This window comes from Aquarana catesbeiana, linkage group LG03, assembly GCF_042186555.1.
Source record: "Aquarana catesbeiana isolate 2022-GZ linkage group LG03, ASM4218655v1, whole genome shotgun sequence".
NCBI lineage: Eukaryota > Metazoa > Chordata > Amphibia > Anura > Ranidae > Aquarana > Aquarana catesbeiana.
The window spans coordinates 666,799,172-666,818,422 of record NC_133326.1 but is presented as its reverse complement, the minus strand read 5'-3'; the positions used below and the strand labels follow the sequence as shown (position 1 = coordinate 666,818,422).

Sequence of the window (19,251 nt, the reverse complement as noted above, 5' to 3'; positions counted from 1 at the left end):
GATTTCATTTTTCAGGCAGTCCCAGAAAATGTGCAACATGGTACCTTGCCCAACGTTGCTGCGCCAACATGTATCGGGCACTTGTGGGAAAATACGGTGTAATGTCTTAGGTACTCTATACCACCTTGTCAGAATCTTATAACTAGTTTCGACTCTTCTATTGTTAAAATGTCTCTGCATCCTTCTTTTATACATTGCTGTTGTAAATCGAAGGCAAACAAGGCCAGCCACTGTCTTCTGGACAATCTGATGCAGCTTTTATATTTTGTGATCCTACGTTTTCACACGCACTTGTATATTTATGTGCAGTGTGATGGTAATGATTAACTCTGGGACTGCATCATAAAAATACCCTTGCCCCCCCCAGCACTGCAAGGGTTAACTGCTTGTTAAAGTGGTTCTAAAGCCTTATGTTTTTTTTACCCTTTAAAGTGATTGTAAATGATCGCCTTGTAAAACAACCCATTCAGTTTAAAATAGAAATGAAAGGCAAAATATTTTGTATAGTTATAAAAAAAAAAAAAACATAAATCTCTTTTTTCCCTTTTTTATAAGGGATCACATTCCCTCTATTCTCAGCTGCATAAGAGCTGGGGGAGGAGAAGCCGCAGCGCAACACTGAGCTTCCTAGTGAATGGCTGTGCAGCGGGCGTGTCAGGAAAAGTCTCATCATTGGATGAGCGCACCCTGAGTTCCCAGCATAGCTAGAGAACTGATCGCAGTGTGCTTTTCCTGCTTGGTGTGGTCAGTTTTTAATAGGGAAGCAGAGGGACTGGCAGGAACACCAAGGATTTCACACAAAGAAGGCAATACACAGAGAACAGGAGACTTTCTCATACAAGTACAGGGTACAGCAGGCACATATCAGAATATGAAGTGTTGGGGTAACAAACGCTTTAATGCATTAAGGTAAAAACCTTCTATACTGCAAATCCCCCCCCCCCCCCCCCCCCCCCCCCCGGCCCCCTATACTTACCTGAGCCTGATCAGATCCAGCATTGGACGAGGGAAGCAGCTCTCTACCTCCTCACAGAGCAGCTTGGTGGCAGTCAATCAAATCCTGTTACGAGGAGTGGTGGGGGGCGAGTCTCATTGTCTGTGTAAATGGACATAGACCGGGTGGCTCTGGAGCCAGCTTGCACAACTATCCCCATAGCAGGCAGCTTGGGGGGTACTTGCCAAAGAGCAGTGGCCAGGAGCGCCTGCAGGGCACCCCAGAGGAAGAGGATTGCTGAGCAGATAAGTTTAACGTGTTTATTATTTTAATTAAAAAATTTGAAGTGTACACGTAAAGCTAGAAGGTGTACTATTTACCTTATTTCTTGCTTTGTCAGGCCCAGGCGCTCTGCTTTTCTCTTCATAGGTTTTGGTTGTGGGGGGCACTCAGGAAAGCATGCTCCCAAGCCGGCTCTGTGTGTCCGTAAGAGACACAGAACGGGACTCGGCCCTGCCCCCTCTCCTTGTCACTGGCTGTGATTTGACAGCCGCTGTTGTCTGTGCCAATGAGGAGGCAGAGAGCCAGGACAGCAGCCACACTTGTGCAAATCACAGGATCAGGATCAGGCTCGGGTACGTATTAGGGGGGCTGAGGGGGTAGCGAAAGCTTTTTCCCTTTCTGCATAGAATGCAGGAAGGTAAAAAAAAAAACCTTCAGGCTTTAACCTCTTCCTGCCGGCGCTATAGCTGAAAGGAGGCTACAGCGCCGGCCTACATTGCCGGGGGGGGGGGTGGGGGGCGTCCATGTACGTCCTCCAGTGCATGAGTTGCCTGTGCGCCCCCTGTGGGGCCTGCTCTGTGATCAGTGAGTCAATGAGACTGGCTGATCACAGATCCCAGGCCCCTTACCACGTGACCATCTGTCAGCCAATGACAGCTGATCATTCCTCCCAAGACCTCCTGCCAAGGAACACACCAGACAGGTCAGGGATAAAGTTATGGAGAAGTTTAAAGCAGGGTTAGGTTATAAAAAAAATATCCCAGGCTTTGAACATCTCACAGAGCACTGTTCTGCAGGTTATGAACAGCGATGTCCCTGCTTGGCTGTAACGTGTGACATCATCGGGGGTTGTGAGTCACAACTGGTTATACAGAAATGTAAATGTTAGGACAGGTAAACAGTTGGCGTGTTTGTTTTGTGTGTGTGTTTAGCTAATTGGCCGCCATTGTGTCTTTTATATGTGAAATTATTAGAGAGATTTGTTGCTGGAGTGGTTTTATAACAGAGTTGGTGAAGATTGGGATTGGCTTACTACACATCACTGCTAGTTTGTCTCCAAATTGTACGCTCTCTTTTTTTTTTTTTTTATTGTTTCATTGGCCAAATGTTGCAGCCACGCTTATTGTTCATTGCATTTTCACTTAAAAAAAAAACCTCAACTTCCATCTACTGGAAGGATCGTGGCACAGACACTTTGCATGTTCTTACCCACTTGTGTTCAGGGGATATTCGTGAAGGTCATACCAGTAACACGTCCTCCAAGTGGGTGCTATGTGGGGGGGGGGTCCGCCTAATATAATCCCTCAATCAGTCTCATTGTGGCTATAAGACGCCATGCACCTATAGCAGTGATGGAGAACCTTGACACCCCAGATGTTTTGGAACTACATTTCCCATGATGCTCATGCACTCTACAGTGTTGTTGAGCATTATGGGAAATGTAGTTCCAAAACATCTGGGGTGCCAAGGTTCGCCATCACTGACCTATAGCATACCTGGGCACATGCACGTATCTTGCAGTAGCAGATGACCTGCGCAAATGTCATGCAAGTTTCTTACCAAACATGGCGGAACTAAACCTGAAGATGCTTGTACTTTGCCTTAAATCTCTGTGCAGACCTCCGATTTATGCATAAAGAGGTGGGTGAGAACTCAGGTGTCACTACTTTACTGTTGCCATGGTTGTAAGGAGAATCTTAAAAAAAAAAGAGAGAAAAAAAAAAAGGGAGGTGGAAAAAGGCGCTAGAAGCCCAAATCGTGAAGTATGTCAATTTAATGTGAATAAGAGGTGTGTGTGTATTTTATATTTGGCACATTTTTAGGAAATGGTTACTGGCTACAGATTTGATATAGCAAAGGTAATGTTGAATAACATTATAATTTATAAAACACCAATTAACTGTAGTTGGAACCCTTTCACACTGAAAGCGCCCGGGCGTCGGCGGTAAAGCGGTGCCATTTTTAGCACTGCTTTACCGTCATTTTAGTGGCACTATTCAGCCGCTAATGGGGCGGTTTCAACCCAAAATAGGGTTAAAACCGCAGCGGCGTTTTGACGACAGTACGGCGGCGCTGCCCATTGATTTCAATGGGCAGCACCACTATAGGAGCGGTGTATTCACTGCTCCTATAGCGCTGCAAAGAAGCTGCTTGCAGGACTTTTCAATGATGCCCTGCCAGCACAGCACCCCGGTGTGAAAAGCACTGGGGCTTTAACACTGGTTTTGCAGCTGAGGCTTTTTTCAGGCGCTCTACAGGCGCTATTTTTAGCGCTAAAGCGCCTGAAAGAAACGCCTCCAGTGTGAAAGGGGTCTTTTTGTATCTTCTTTGAAGTCCAACTCCAGGCACAATAAACTATCCCAGGTAAAGTCATTAGATGTGGATTTGCCAAAAATGCCAATCCATCATTCTGGCTTCATTCTGCACCTTGCAAATCTGTTGACATGCCAGGTCAGTGAAGGTCCCATTGTGCCTTTTTGGCCTCCTTAGTTCTAGATTAGCTCATGTGCCTATTGTAATGCGCTTTTGGTAGTGGACACGGGTCAGCATGGGCACCCTGACCGATCTACGGCTACACAGCAAACTGCAATTTCCATTGTTTCTGCTTTCAACACATCAACTTCAGGGACAACATGTTCACATGCTGCCTAATATATCCCACCTACTTTCAGATCCTATTGTAATGGGATAATCCGTTATTCACTTTGCCTGTCGGAGGTCATAAAGTTGTGGCAGATCTGTGTGTATTGAGGAGCAAGAGGAGGGAGAAGCTTCTCACTATATCCAAAAACTAACAGAAAAATGTTTTATGGGAAACATAACTTGCCAAGTTCTCTTCTCTTGTTGCTTGAACCTCTATTCTTCCTGAATTATTTTTTTTTTTTTTTTTTATAACAGCACTGACCCCAGCAGTCTGAGTACATTTCAGTTGTTTTATTGATTTTGTCTTCCTGACTTGCAGGTTGTATTCCTTGACTCATCTGTCTTGTCTTGTTTTGTAGATGGTGTAGTTCTGGTGGATACAGATTATCTGAAGGATCGCAAAGGTAATTCTGTTGTTTTGAAATTTTTTTTTTTTCCGCTGAATGTTTTCCTCTGTCACTTCCTCATCCGTTCTATTTTATCCCCTCCGCTTCCTGTTCCGTGACCATATTTTCCTAGATGTCTTTGGTCCCCAGCAAAGGCTGTATGAAGAGCACCTGCAGGGAAGATTCTGAAGGAGGTACCATGGCATCACCTAGGACAGTGATGGTGAACCTTGGCACCCCAGATGTTTCGGAACTACATTTCCCATGATCCTTGTGCACTCTGCAGTGTAGTTGAGCATCATGGGAAATGTACTTCCAAAACTTCTGGGGTGCCAAGGTTCACCATCATTGACCTAGGAGGTTAGGTTGTAGAAGGGTTATGGTTGATTCATTCATCTTCATAAGTAAGTTTTAAAAATGAATAGGTTTTGGTTTTGCTCCTCCACCACTGAGCTAAAAACTGCAATTTAAAGTGGTCATAAAGGCTCAAGGTTTTTACACTTCTTCTTTTTTTTTTTTTTTTTAAGTGGATGTAAGGGTTTTGGCGAGAGATAAGTAACTATATATATATATATATATATATATATATATATATATATATATATATATATATATATATATATATATATATATATACTCAAAAAAAATTAAAGGAACACTAAGACCCCTTTCACACTGAGGCGCTTTTTCAGGCGTTTTTGCGCTAAAAATAGAACGGGGAAAAAAAAAGTCCTGCAAGCAGCATCTTTAGGGTGGCCTCTCCCAAAATGCCCTGCCCATTGAAATGAATGGGCAGCGCTGCCAAAGCGCCAAAACACGGGCGCTTTTAACCCTTTCTTCGGCCGCTAGCAGAAAAAAAGCGCCCACTAGCGCCTGAAGAAAAGCGCCGCCAAAACTAGCGGCGCTTTACCGCTAATGGACCCCCGCCCCAGTGTGAAAGTACCCTTTTGAAAACGCATCAGATCTCGGTGGGGAAAAATCTCATGCTGTATATCTATACTGATATGGACTGGGTAATGTTAGGAGTGAAGGAAAGCAGTGGGACCGGCAGGAACACAACGGAAGCAATACAAAGAGAACAGGATACTTTCTCATACAAGCTCATGGTACAGCAGGCACATATCAGGAATATGAAGTGTTGGGGTAACAAACGCTTTAATGCTAGAGCACCCCCCCTTACATTCACCCTTACCCCCTAAACATCTAAAAAAAAACCTTTTTATCTCCCCTTTGTTTAACGGTAACTCTTCACCCTACCCTAGTTTTAATGTATTTTTTTTTTTTTTAATTAATTCCTGAGGGTTTTTAGCTTAAGCCCACTTTCAGACTGATTTGGTGTGCCTTGATCGTACCAGGGGAGCAGCGCAGTGTACCTGCAGGTTTGGTTAAGATTAGAGTTCAGTTGAGTCCTCCGGTTCTGGTGCCCTTTCTGAAAGCACACCAAAGATGCAGCATGCAGGAGGTTTGATGCGCTTTCAGAAACCACACCAAAATCGCAGGACCGAATAGAACTCTATGGGAAAGAGCAGCTAATCCGCACCAAACCCTGCGGTACACTTCACTGCTCCCGGGGTTTGGTCAAACTGTCCACATCAGGTTTAAAACCACCTAAAGCCGAGCTGTACTCTCCTATACTCCAGCGCATCGATCTCCCTGGAGCCCGGTGGCTTCTGAGTATGGCTGTTTAAATTAGCCAGACTGAGATGTCACTCCCCTGTATGCACAGGTATGCAGTCAGCTTGGCATTGCCAAAATTCTACACTGAGCTGTGCATGCGCAGCTCAGTATAGGACAGGCAAGTAAGTAACATTAATGCAGAAGAATCATGGTATGTCTCTTCTGCATTAAAGCAGAGTTCTGCTTAAAAAAAAAAAAAAAAAAAAAAAAAAAAAAAAAATTAAAAGTCAGCAGCCACAAATACTGCAGCTGCTTACTTTTAATAATCGGACACTTACCTGTCCCACGGTCCAACAATGCGGGGGAACGAAGCCCCGCTCCTCTCCCCCCTCCTTTCTGCGGCGCCGGCATCGTAACTGTGGGCGCCCGGCTGTGGCTTCACCGACTGTGTATGCGCGAGCCGCGCTGTGACTGGCCGGGCAATCATCTGGGACCTGTGACATGTCCAAGATGATTCCCGAGAGGGAGGGGGGAGAGGTGATCTACCTTCCGGTGTCACGGTGCGCCGGGAGGAAGTGGAAGCTGGAACCCTCTAAAAAGAGAGTATTCGTGTCCTGACATGACATGAGAAATGTGGCATGTCAGGGGGTCACCTTCCCTTAAAGCGGAAGTTCCATTTTTGGGTGGAGCTTTAAAAATCCTGTCCTGTCACTGATTTTTGTCATTTAAAGGGGCACTTTTACACATCCAGCACAATTGAAATTAAACGTTCCCAAATGAACAATTTGATAAAAGTTCTTATCCCAGCATTTGCAGTTTACGACTTTCAATTCTGCTGGCTCCTGCTCTCTTGGCGTTGTTTCTCTGAACTTCTGGTCTTCGCAGGAAAGCGTTACCAGCGGGTAGTGCAGTCTCCAGCCAGTCTGTTAGCTTGGTGAAGGGTTGAGGGAAGAGGAGGAGGCTACAGGGCTGTGTGTTTCTGTTGGTGTACACAGTGTAGGGAGACACAACTCTAGTCCCTGCATACAAGGGTATCAAAGTCGGACCAAGGGCACTACCTTGGTCTGACTTTGATGCGACTTGAGGTCCATAGACCTCAAGATTACACAGACATTGCTTCAAGTCGCACAAGTGTGTAAGGGGCCTAAATCAACTGATAAATGTGTTCAAAAAAATTAAAGGTTTATTATCACTCAAAGCCTTATCTTTTTTTTTTTTTTTTAATCAGAAAGGTTTTTATTGTGTCGCAAAAAAAAAAACAGATGTACAATATAAACAGATGTATCATAGTAACTTCAGGGTGTACATTAGTAACAGTATTATATTCAGTTGTTGGCCCAAAGCATAGAGCTCATACATGACATTTCTAACAATATACTTATATCAGGTGTGTTCTGTCACCTACTTTTAGTTCCGTATATTTCACTAGTAGGTTGGTAGCAATGTAGATGACACCCTGGTATTCATAAACAAAAGGGGAACTGTGATTGAACTAACTACCTTCCAACAGGAAGGTGAAACTAACTGAAGCTTCTCATCACAACCAGGACCTTGTTGGGTTACAGCGGTCCATACCACTGGCTGACCACTAAGAAAGGAGGTATTAAGAATGATCCCTAATTCTCTCAAAGCCTTATCTTAGTGAATCTAAACCCAAGAAGAAAATTAAATGTGTTACTTGAATCTTAGAGCACGGATTGTCACTGTAATAGGGCGTACACACGGTCGGACTTTGTTCGGACATTCCGACAACAAAATCCTAGGATTTTTTCCGACGGATGTTGGCTCAAACTTGTCTTGCATACACACGGTCGCACAAAGTTGTCGGAAAATCCAATCGTTCTAAACGCGGTGACGTAAAACACGTACGTCAGGACTATAAACGGGGCAGTGGCCAATAGCTTTCATCTCTTTTATTTATTCTGAGCATGCGTGGCACTTTGTCCGTCGGATTTGTGTACACACGATCGGAATTTCCAACAACGGATTTTGTTGTCGGAAAATTTTATCTCCTGCTCTCCAACTTTGTGTGTCGGAAAATCCGATGGAAAATGTCCGATGGAGCCCACACACGGTCGGAATTTCCGACAACACGCTCCGATCGGACATTTTCCATCGGAAAATCCGACCGTGTGTACGGGGCATAAGGCTTTGTGCACTAGATGCCAACGATCCTTGGGCCGCCTCTAGCAGCTAAGCAAAGCCTTCCCTGTGCTTTTGCATGCAGCATTCAGACTTGAGGCTGCATGTCCAATTATTTCCATATCAGGAACATTATCATAACCGCTTTTGGTAGACTGTTGACAACCTAACCTTCCTATAGCGACCATGGTAGCTTAAACAGAGTTGGCCTGATTGTATAATTGGTGGAACATCTAGATGCTGAGTATATTTAAGATGGGAGGCAGTGATTTTCTTTTAAAATCTACTTCATCATCGTCCTCTTCTCTTCTCTACCTGCCTTATTTTGGATATTGTTTGCTTCAGAACCACAGGTGCACTTTAAAGAACACTGTTCTCCACTGACCATGCCTAGTTGATCTCTCCCCTCCACCACTCCTAAGCTCTCCCTGTCTCACTCATTCTCTCCCCCCTCAGTCTTCGTCACCTTGACCTGTGCTTTCCGTTATGGCCGTGAGGACCTCGACGTCTTGGGCCTGTCGTTCCGGAAGGACCTCTTCATCTCGACTTTTCAGGCCTTTCCCCCACTCCCGGAGGAGAAGAAGCCTCTCACCCGACTGCAGGAGCGCCTAGTCAAGAAACTAGGGGAGCAAGCACATCCCTTCTATTTCAACGTTAGTTTATAAACCCTCCTTCTCTATACAACTACCACTTCCTGTAGTCACCTCTGTGTGCTTTTTTTTCTTAAAATCCACCTTCTTTTCCCCCCTCCTTATCCAGCTCACATCTTCCACTCCCCTTCTTATCCAGCTCACATCTATTTATCCCTCTCTTTCCCAATTACTTCTTTTTTATTCACATATCAACTTGGCTGTTTCTGCTTCCTTCACTTAGATCCCACAGAATTTGCCATGTTCGGTGACACTGCAGCCAGGACCCGAGGACACTGGGAAGGTGAGTGATACCTGTGCTGAGGTCCCGGTGTTTGGGCTTGCTGGAACTCCAGCCAAAAGGTGTAAATGGGCTACTGAATCTTTCCCTGCAAGGACACAACCTTTTCCCTGTGGTGGGCTCTTTTGATTTATGTTCCTGTTGTGGAGATTTCCACTCACTTCCTGGTAAAAGGAGTCACAGCTGTTAATTTGGTTAGAGAAATTTTGGTTTTGGCACTGGTTTTTCCTTCCACCTTTCTGAATGAAGCCTGTTCTCTGCACCGTCTTAAAACCTAATTTCAAGAGCTGCTAATAACAGAACTTGGGCTTGAAAGCCAACTCCAAGAAATGTGAAAATTCTTCTTGCTGTGGGACTGAGCCCTCACTGCAAGGGTTAAAGCATAAGTTCAGAGTTTAAAAGTTCAGGCGCAAGGGGTGGATGCCAGCAACAGTAGTTAGTTGAAATGAAATAACAGTTTTTGGATGCCAGCAACAGTGGCCAGTTCAGAAGAAAATAATACAATAATATTATAGTGCTTGGGGTTGGGTAGTCTGTGGGGTGCGTGTGAAGCACTTCAGGCTGCTGTCCTCAGAGTATAGCCAGCTCTGTTGAGTACAAGAAGGAAGAAGAAAGGGAAGCGCCACTAAGTGCAGTATCACAAGGGGAATTTAATGTAGAGATAAAAACACTTACTGGATTAAAATGAATTATCGCCTTCCACATGAAATGTAGATATCCGACTTGGATCCTCTGTCCTGTGGATACCGCCGGGATCTGGTCCAAGATGCGTAGATGTTATGGGGATGGACCCTACGATGCAAGTCAATGGAAAGCTCAGTGGTTGAAGTAGGAGGGGAGAGCTTTTGTCCCAATCAGTTCTTCAGTATAGGGCCGTCCGTGGAGATGTTTCATCCAGTTGCAGGCTTCATAGGCATCCTGTGGCCACCAGGAAATGAAACCAGCGTGGAACGCGGGTGGAAATTACATCCCCGGATGCACAGGAACATGCAGGAACAGAATGAGAAACAATAGAGGCAAGACCAGAACTCTCCCCTCCTACTTCAACCACTGAGCTTGCCATTGACTTGGATCGTAGGGTCCATCCCCATAACATCTACTCACTACATTTCATGTGGAAGGCAATAATTCTTTTTAATCCTGTAAGTGTTTTCATCTTTACATTAAATTTCCTCCCTGTGATACTGCACTTAGTGGCACTTCCCTTTCCTCTTCCTTTTAAAGCAAGTTCACCTTTGAAAAATAAATAAATAAATAAATTCACGTTATTTTGCAGGTGGAAAAAAGTGCATTTATTATTTGTTTTACTAGGAGCCTGCAAAGCATTGCACCTGTAATCAGCAGATTGCGGGTGCAATGCAGGGCTCTTGCAGACTGTCTGTGTAAGCTGTCTGCTCTTACCTCGTACGGACAGGCAGTTACACACTGACAGGAATACTCCATGAACTACCTAGAGCGCTCATGTGCTCATAAGTTTACATACCCTAGCAGAATTTATGATTTCTTGGCCATGTTTCAGAGAATATGAATGATAACACAAAAACTTTTCTTTCACTCATGGTTAGTGTTTGGCTGAAGCCATTTATTATCAATCAAATGTGTTTACTCTTTTTAAAAAAGAAACTACCGAAATGACCCAGATCAAAAGTTTACATACCCCAGTTCTTAATACTGTGTATTGATCACCATGGTAGTTCACGAAGAACTACAATCCAACAGCCGCAAAGGCTGTCGGTACTTCTAGTTTTCACATTCACAGAAGTCTGTGAATGAATGACACAGCTGAGTGGGTGGAGCCCCACACAGCCACGTTTAAAAAAAAAAAAAAAAAAAAAAAATTGTGACCGTGAGCAGGGGGAGATCATCACCCTGTTTGCTGACAAAACAGCCGCTAGCTGCATCTGTAACATGTTACACCTTGAATATGGGTGTAACGTTATGAAAGGTGAACTTTTCTTTTGAACTACTTGAAGACCAGGCCTATTTCTGACATTTGTTGCTTACGAGTTAAAATCAATATTTTTTTGCTAGAAAATGACTTAGAACCCCCCACACATTATACACACACTCACACTCACACACACTCACACTCACACACACTCACACTCACACACACTCACACTCACACTCACACACTCACTCTCACACTCACTCTCACACTCACTCTCACACTCACTCTCACACTCACTCTCACACTCACTCTCACACTCACACTCACACACACTCACTCTCACACTTATATTTTAGCAGAGACCCTAGAGAATAAAATGGAAAAATAGTAAAATTAATCTGTGGCAAGACTTGAAAATTGCTGTTCACAGACACTCTCCATCCAATCTGACAGAGCTTGAGCTATTTTGCATAGAAGAATGGGCAAAAATGTCACTCTCTAGATGTGCAAAGCTGGTAGAGACATCCCCAAAAAGACTTGCAGCTGTAATTGCAGTGAAAGGTGGTTCTACAAAGTATTGACTCAGGGGGGCTGAATACAAATGTACCCCACACTTTTCACATATTTATTTAAAAAAAATAAAAAAATGTATCTATCATTTTCCTTCCACTTCACAATTATGTCCCACTTTGTGTTGGTCTATCACATACAATCCCAATAAATGACATTTACGTTTTTGGTTGTAACATGACAAAATGTGGAAAATTGTAAATTGTGCAAATAGTTGTCTCTGGGCAGGCATTGTGCTGGAGGAAGAGAAAGTCCTGACGTGGTGCATTTAGAGAACAGAAGGTGGTTGTTCCACTAACATTCTCCCACAGGCTAATCTTCTAGTGCTGCAATTAAGATTTATAAACTTGTTTCATTTGACATTGTGGTCACATAACTGGTTCACTTTCTCTTCTCTTTTCAAATCGAATTGATTTCCCACACTGTAGTATTTTTTCTTTAGGAATACTGTAGGTTCTGCTCTCACTGTGTGACCTATTACCAGATTTTGCTGGCTTTGGTTATGGGTGCTATTTCAGTTCAACATTCCTGCTGTAGGAAATGCCACGGGCGTTAAAAATAGATCCAAGCCTCATTCACCTTTCAGGAAGTTCTTGTTTCAGTATGAACAGCACACAATTACAGAAGACAGGTGTTAGATGCTTACCTTTCTTTGGCATGTCTACTCTGGCACTGGCCCCGACCTGTGGCCCTCACTGATTCTCCCTTGTCCGTCACCATTGGCTACATAATGAGGTCTATAGGGGAAAGAAAAATTATTACAGAAAGCTACTTAGTTTAAGTGGCATTCAATTCTAAAAAAATTAAAATAAAATTCATAGGGAGTTGGGTTTTTTTTGCCAAAAAAAGACATGCAAAGTCAATGTAACGCAAGATTTGCATCATCAGTGGCTGAAGTGGACTGCTGCGGGATCTGTAGGAATTGGCAATGGAAATAGCGGGGGATGCAGCAATCCCGGGTGCAGGAACTGGTCCTTGCTGAAGGACCACACAGAATGACCTAGGTGTGTGCCATAATCTGCAAGTTTGCTGTGCATATCTGATTATGGCAAAAGCTTACCCACACCTGTATCCCCAGCTTTTTACACTTTCCCTATGGGTGATTATGATAGATTTTGTATTTTAGTATAGGACTGCTTTAAGATATCGGAAGCCATGGTTTGTCTGGAATTCTCAGGATACAGAATCTTCCATTCTCAAAAATGTATAATATGTGGAAAAAATATGATCTTCAACTACACTCTATTTTTAAAATAGGTGTGTTCAATGCTTCTATAAATGGTTCTTTTTTTTTTTTTTTTTTTTTTTCCTTTTTGACCTTTTCAACTCACCAGTCAGTTGCCATAACTTTTTGCAAGCTTTCACTCCCTATACAGACAAATGACAGGGAAATCTTGGTCAGAAAGAACTTTTGGTTCAGTTCATACTGCTTTAAAGTGATTTGTAAAGGTAAAATAAAAAAAAAAAAAAAAGAAAAATAACAAACATATCATACTTGTCTCCACTGTGCAGCTCGTTTTGCACAGAGTGACCCCGAACCTGCTCTTCTGGGGTCCCCCGGCGGCTCCTCCCGACATCTGATAACCCCCTCTTAGAAGCGCTTCCCCGACAGGGGTTACCTTGCGGGTGCGCTCCCAAGTCCAGCATTCGGCGCCCATAGAGGCCGAATGCAGGACTCGGGCCCCCCGGCGCTCACGTCATTGGATTTAACAGCAGCGGGAGCCAATGGCTGCGCTGTTATCAATCTATCCAATCAAGAGCCGAGAACCCCGGGCAGAGAGACAGCGCGTCAGGCTTCAGCCAAACACTAACCATGAGTGAAAGAAAAGTTTTTGTGTTATCATTCATATTCTCTGAAAAATGGCCAAGAAATCATAAATTCTGCCAGGGTATGTAAACTTATGAGAACATGTGTAATAGATAAAATGAATGTGTGTGTGTGTGTGTGTAATATATAAAAATATATATATATATATAATAATATACACACACAGTGATGTGAAATCCTTCCTGATTTTTTTTTATTTAATTTTTTGCGTATTTGTCACACTTAAATGATTCAGATCATTAAAGTAATTGTAAAGTGATTTTTACAGATGATGGGAGGTTTTGGACACAAAGAACTAATTGCTTCATCAGGGCATAAATCGGCATCACTGGTTCATTTGAACTACTGGTGCAAGTCTAAAATTTAAAGCACACACCACCATTTCCAGGCATCATTCACTGTACCAACTGGTGCAAAAGATCCAAGGGTGCCAGATCCCAACCGGATAATACCAACAGAGGAACTGCACCACACAATAGCAGGGCAAGAGTCTGCAGAGGCCAGAAAATCGTATGCTCCTCGCTCAGAGAGTCTCCTCCTGCCAGTAAAAACGGGTCGGGGCCGAGTGTGTCTGATGATTTACTGCAGACTCTTGCCCTGCTATTGTGTGGTCCAGTTCCTCTGTTGGTATTATCCGGTTGGGATCTGGCAACTTTGGATCTTTTGCACCAGTTGGTACAGTGAATGATGCCTGGAAATGGTGTGTGCTTTAAATTTTAGACTTGCACCAGTAGTTCAAATAAACCAGTGATGCCGATTTATGCCCTGATGAAGCAATTAGTTCTTTGCGAAACATGTTGGCTGACAGGCACGAATGAATTTTGAACACAATACTGGATGGTCATACTTTTGTATATGTATGTATATCTGTTTTGTATACTCCTTTTTTATTACAATCTAAATAAAAATTATATTTTAACTACTTCACTCATTTATGCCTACTGGAAAATAGACGTACTATCTCCCTACAAAAATCCCATTCTTTTGAAAGAATCACAACTTTCGTTTTATAAAGCAATTGTAAAGTCAGAATGTTTTTTTATGTGGGGTTGCACTTAAAAGTAAAAAACCTTTTAATGCAGAGAATGCATTGAGGTTAAAAACCTTTAGTCTTTACAGCATAGGTGTCAAACTGGCGGCCCAGAAGCTGTTGTGGAACTACAAGTCCCATGAGGCATTGCATGGCTGACAGTTACAAGCATGAATCCCACGGGCAGATGAGTGATGGGACTTGTAGTTCCACAACAGCTGGAGGACTGCCAGATCGACACCCCTGCTTTACAATCACTTTATTATATATGTTGGTAGAGTAAGTCTTCCTCTATAGTAATGCTTCTTCTTTTCCATTGCAGGTAAATGATGGATTCCAAGCAGAAGCAACATGACGTCATTGAGTTCTGGATGGAGTGGTGCAGGCTACAGAATGTGTTACAGAGAGGATACCATTGATGAGGGCAATATCTGGTCATTGGTGACTCTTGTAAATGGTGTCATCTTTCTAAACATTATGTTGCCTTCTGTGGATGTTGGACAGCCTGCACCCTGTTTTTATCAGGAACTCAATGATGTCATGTCGCTTCTGCTTGGAATCCATTATTAACTTGCAATGAAAAAGTCGCTATAGAGGAAGAGCTACTCTACCAACATGTGAAATTTGAATGACCATGCTTTTTTTTTTTTTTTTTTTTTTTTTTTTTTTTTTTTTTTGCATTACTGTTAGTGCAGCTCGTGTGTGTGTGTGTGTAATAAATATATATTATGTGTGTGTATGTGTAATATATGTGCCAGCGCACACTTTAAGTTTTTTGTTGATTTTCAGTATATGGCGTTCTGGACGGGGGCATGCAGAGTGTTACCATGAAAGCTCTTGTTGGCATTCGTACAAGAAACCCCTTGGGCTTTGGAGTTACAAGGGTTGCATCCCCCATAACACTGGTCCTTTTTCTTTCAAATGCTGACGAGTGCTTTAATCGTAACACTCTGTCCTGCTTCTTCCTCTTGACCAATTAATGTGATAGGGAGCCTTAGCAGCAAAAAGGAAGTGAGGGTGGTTGCCAGGCCATGAAGGTTTTGGATGGCCTTACAGTACAAAGTCTGCATTTGAGATCCATATAACATACATTCATACAATATTTAAGAGAGTGGGAAGGGCTACTGTCAATTTTTTTTTTTTTTTTAAACAAAGAAACTAAACCCTTCTGCAATTCTCACTCTGTAACATTCTATCCTCAGGCCTGCGGTGTTGACTATGAAATACGTGCCTTTTGCGCCAAGTCTATGGAAGAGAAGATGCACAAAAGGTATGGCCAGATGGCAGACATTGTTATATGCAAGTTCTGGTGATGGCTTGTTTTTACACACAGGAATTGCTGAACTTAATGTTTAGACCTACAAGTCATGCAGTGTAATACGCTGTAATGACCAAAATGGAATCGGCCTAACTCAGCAGTAGCTGCCAGTCATACATGTTGTACCATACAGCAGCCAAAGGGGTGCCATACCTGCTTCGATCTCCTCTCATTTAGCCCGTAGGTCATGGAGACAGCTAAATTACAAGTCTAGAAAGCAGCACAAGGGGCATTACTTACATTTTAGCATTACGTGTTCCTTTTGTGGATTCTTCTTGTTTTTTGGGATTTTTTTTTTTCTTTTTTCCATCCCGCCCCCTGCTGTCATAATCTTTCTGTGTGATGGGGGTTAGTACAACTGATGGCTGTGAGGAGCTCTCATCAGGAGAGCTTGATTATGCCCACCCTTTGCTGCCAAACCCACCATTCATAGAAGCCATACTACAGCTTCTATGACTGATACAGGATCTCTGAATAGGGGACTTGGTGGGTGATGGCTCCTGTTTCATTCATAGAAGCTGTAATGTGACGTATATGTATGGTGGACCTTGTAAGTTTTATATCCTTTGTGCTCTATTTTTATGTTGGGGGGGGGGGGGGGAAAGAATACAAACCAAACTAAGCTCAACCTCAATATGAAAAATGTGCAATGTATCCCTTGATAAATGTGTATTGTATGAGGGCATCTGGCAAATTGGTTCCGATACATGTAAGAATAAAGAAAAATTACTTAAACACGAATAATCTAGAAAATGCAAAACTCACTATCCAGCTAATAAAATCAAATCCGAATTGTCCAATTAGCAAAAAAAACAACCATGGCAGCTGCAGAAAAAAATTGTATTTGCGTCCCTCCCCAAAAAATGAGATGTCATTACCAAGGGTTCATGGGTGTGTGTACTCCAGTGGGGGGCACGGTCCACATAAACCGGATAAAAAACATAAAAACTTCTCCTCCTATATTATATATAACTTGATGTTCTTCAAGATTTCTAAAAGGATCCCTCAGTAGAATATAATCCAGGGCTAGTATATAGTTGAATATTATTCCATTAAAGGATCTTCTCGTGGACTGTAAGGGGGACTAATCCACATGTAAACAATATTATGGCAGGGAAAGGTGCCCCTATCATCGCATATAGCTTATAGCATGGTATCTTCTGCTCTCCCTTTGTTGGCAACTAGGTAGACACAAGAGATCTTCTCCAACTTTGTGGTATGTAATTCATCATTGCCCAGTGTGGGAGCCGTCAGTTTAGATCAAAGAAGAGTTTCCAAGCCATATAACACTCAAGTAGAGAAAATGTACTTGACCATCCATGTGGATCTTGAGAGGTCCAAGCTGTACTTACGGCAAGTGGAGGTTTATGAGTCCATGTCCAGAGAAGTCAAAGTCCCTTAAATAAATGGAGGAGGTGGGGGAGAAGGTATCCCAGAAGCTGGCAGCATGGGAGCAAGGCTGGAAGCCCGACTGTTTTTGCCAGTCATGCCGGCTGCTTCAGAGGCAATTGTCACCCCCTTCCTTTTTTTTACATTCGTAATCTAGACTTTAACTAGACTTAAAAAAGTATCCTTTTAATATGACCTTCACCATTGACTCCCAATGTACTTCATGGAAATGGCCAGAACTCTTAAGGAATCAAAAACAGTCTATATTCCCATCCCTAAGCACACGTAATACTTGACTCTTGGCTCACTTGCCGGTATTGGTACTATTTAGGAATATCTTTTCTAGTGTATGGCAAGGGATGCATTGTTATTTAGAACTTGTTTACCTGGTTGTGTTTCTATCTCGGTAAGATCGGAAAACCATGTAGAGATGATGATGGGTAATTTCTCCTGGTGGTGTCATCTCAGACGCAATAAGGGCGGAGAAAATCGTTTATAAACTGTTATGATTGTAAAGGTGACTTGTTTCCGAGTGGGTTGTTAAAATTAGAGGTTGGTGTTATTTCCATTGCCTGTGGCTTTTGCTCGCATCTATTTGAGATGGTCAGAGCATCAGCTGACTGTGCTCAGCATGGACCGTTGCGTTGTCTGTGGGGACCGGCGCAGGTGTCTTTCCCAATACGTGCGTTCCTCCGAGAGATCACACCTTTAGGTCAGGCTGCACCTGCTTTGTACACAAAGTTGCCTGGTGACTAAATGTAGCAGATTAGATTAGGATGCTTGAAATAGCCTCATTGGAGCTAAAATTGCACCTCTGGCAGTCACATGGTACAGGCTTTCGTGATACTGGCTGCTCTGAAATCAAAAGGTATGCAGTAGATCAATGTGCTGGTAACTACGGTAAATTGTACAGTCTAACAAAAAAGTCATATTTTTGTTTTAAACAGGTAGCTAGCCATATATTTTGTTTTTCTTTTACAGAGTTTACTACCACTTTAAAGTGATACTAAAGTCTTTTTTGTTATTTAAAAAAAAAAAAAAAAAGTTATACTTACCTGCTCTGTGTGGTGGTCTTGCACAGAGCAGCTCCAATCCTCTTCTCAGGTCCCTCTTCAGCAATCCAGGCCCCTCCCTCCTGTCGAGTGCCCCCACACCAAGTGGCTTGCTATGGGGGGGGCACCCGAGCTGCAGCTCCCCCTCTCCATTCAGACATGGAGCCACGGTTTGGTCTCTCTCTCTCTCTCTCTCTCTCTCTCTCTCTCTCTCTCTCTCTCTCTCTCTCTCTCTCTCTCTCTCTCTCTCTCTCTCTCTCTCTCTCTCTCTCTCTCTCTCTCTCTCTCTCTCTCTCTCTCTCTCTCTCTCTCTCTCTCTCTCTCTCTCTCTCTCTCTCTCTCTCTCTCTCTCTCTCTCTCTCTCTCTCTCTCTCTCTCTCTCTCTCTCTCTCTCCTAACTGACTTTGATCGCAGCAGGAGCCAAATGCGCCGCTGCTGTGTCTTAGCTAATCGGGAGGGAGAGTCTCAGACAGCCAAGGCACTCCTGGATCGAGATGGGACTCAAGTAAGTATTAGGGTAGGTGGTGCACACTGAAGGTTTTTTTATTTTGATGCATAGAATGCACTAAGATAGTGGTTCCTCAGGTTTGGGATTTTAACGGACCATAAGCAGTGATTAGACTTATAAAAATACAGATTTATTGATACAAAAATAGGATAATACGCAATACAAACGTCAAATAAAACGTAACGCATGGTGAGAAGAGCAGCAGAGAACAGAAAAGTGGAATGGCCCAATTCAACTGTCAGAGGGACCGGAAAAGTCTGGAAAACAACCTTCTGCCTTTTTAGAATCACTTTAAGTTAAATTCCATTGAGTCCAACCAGTAGAGAAAAAAAATAAATACACATTAGAAGGCATACTGCTCTTCCCATTGCGTCATTTTATCGATTCTAACAAGCGCTTGTTTTACTTCTTTCAAAATGTGAGTGTAAATCTTTCATTTCTAATAATACATTTTGTGTTATGCGGATTCACGCTATGTGCGTTTTTCATTCCTTTTTGGCCTCATATGTTTGAATCCACGTGACGTTTTCTATATCTTGGAGCTTCCTTTCTTGTCGACCCGTGGTCCTTGTGAGAAGATTACTATATCCAATTGTATCAATGCCTATATACATCTGGGTCCTATTATCTTTGGTGAAGAATCACCGACAAGCCTTTTTTGATTCATAGGGGCGTATGTCCTACTGAATCCACACTCTCTGGTAAGCCTCAGTGTTATTGGTGGTGGTGCT

At 43.0% G+C, this 19,251-nt stretch overlaps 1 protein-coding gene across 1 annotated transcript in view; it reads left to right on the top strand.

Moving 5' to 3' along the window:
* LOC141133449 (beta-arrestin-2-like) overlaps positions 1-19,251 on the top strand; it is a 105,256-nt gene that overhangs the window by 43,451 nt on the left and 42,554 nt on the right. The window contains 4 exon segments of the mRNA XM_073622832.1: positions 4,219-4,263; positions 8,461-8,657; positions 8,878-8,937; positions 15,456-15,523. Coding sequence (XP_073478933.1) covers positions 4,219-4,263; positions 8,461-8,657; positions 8,878-8,937; positions 15,456-15,523 — 370 coding nt within the window.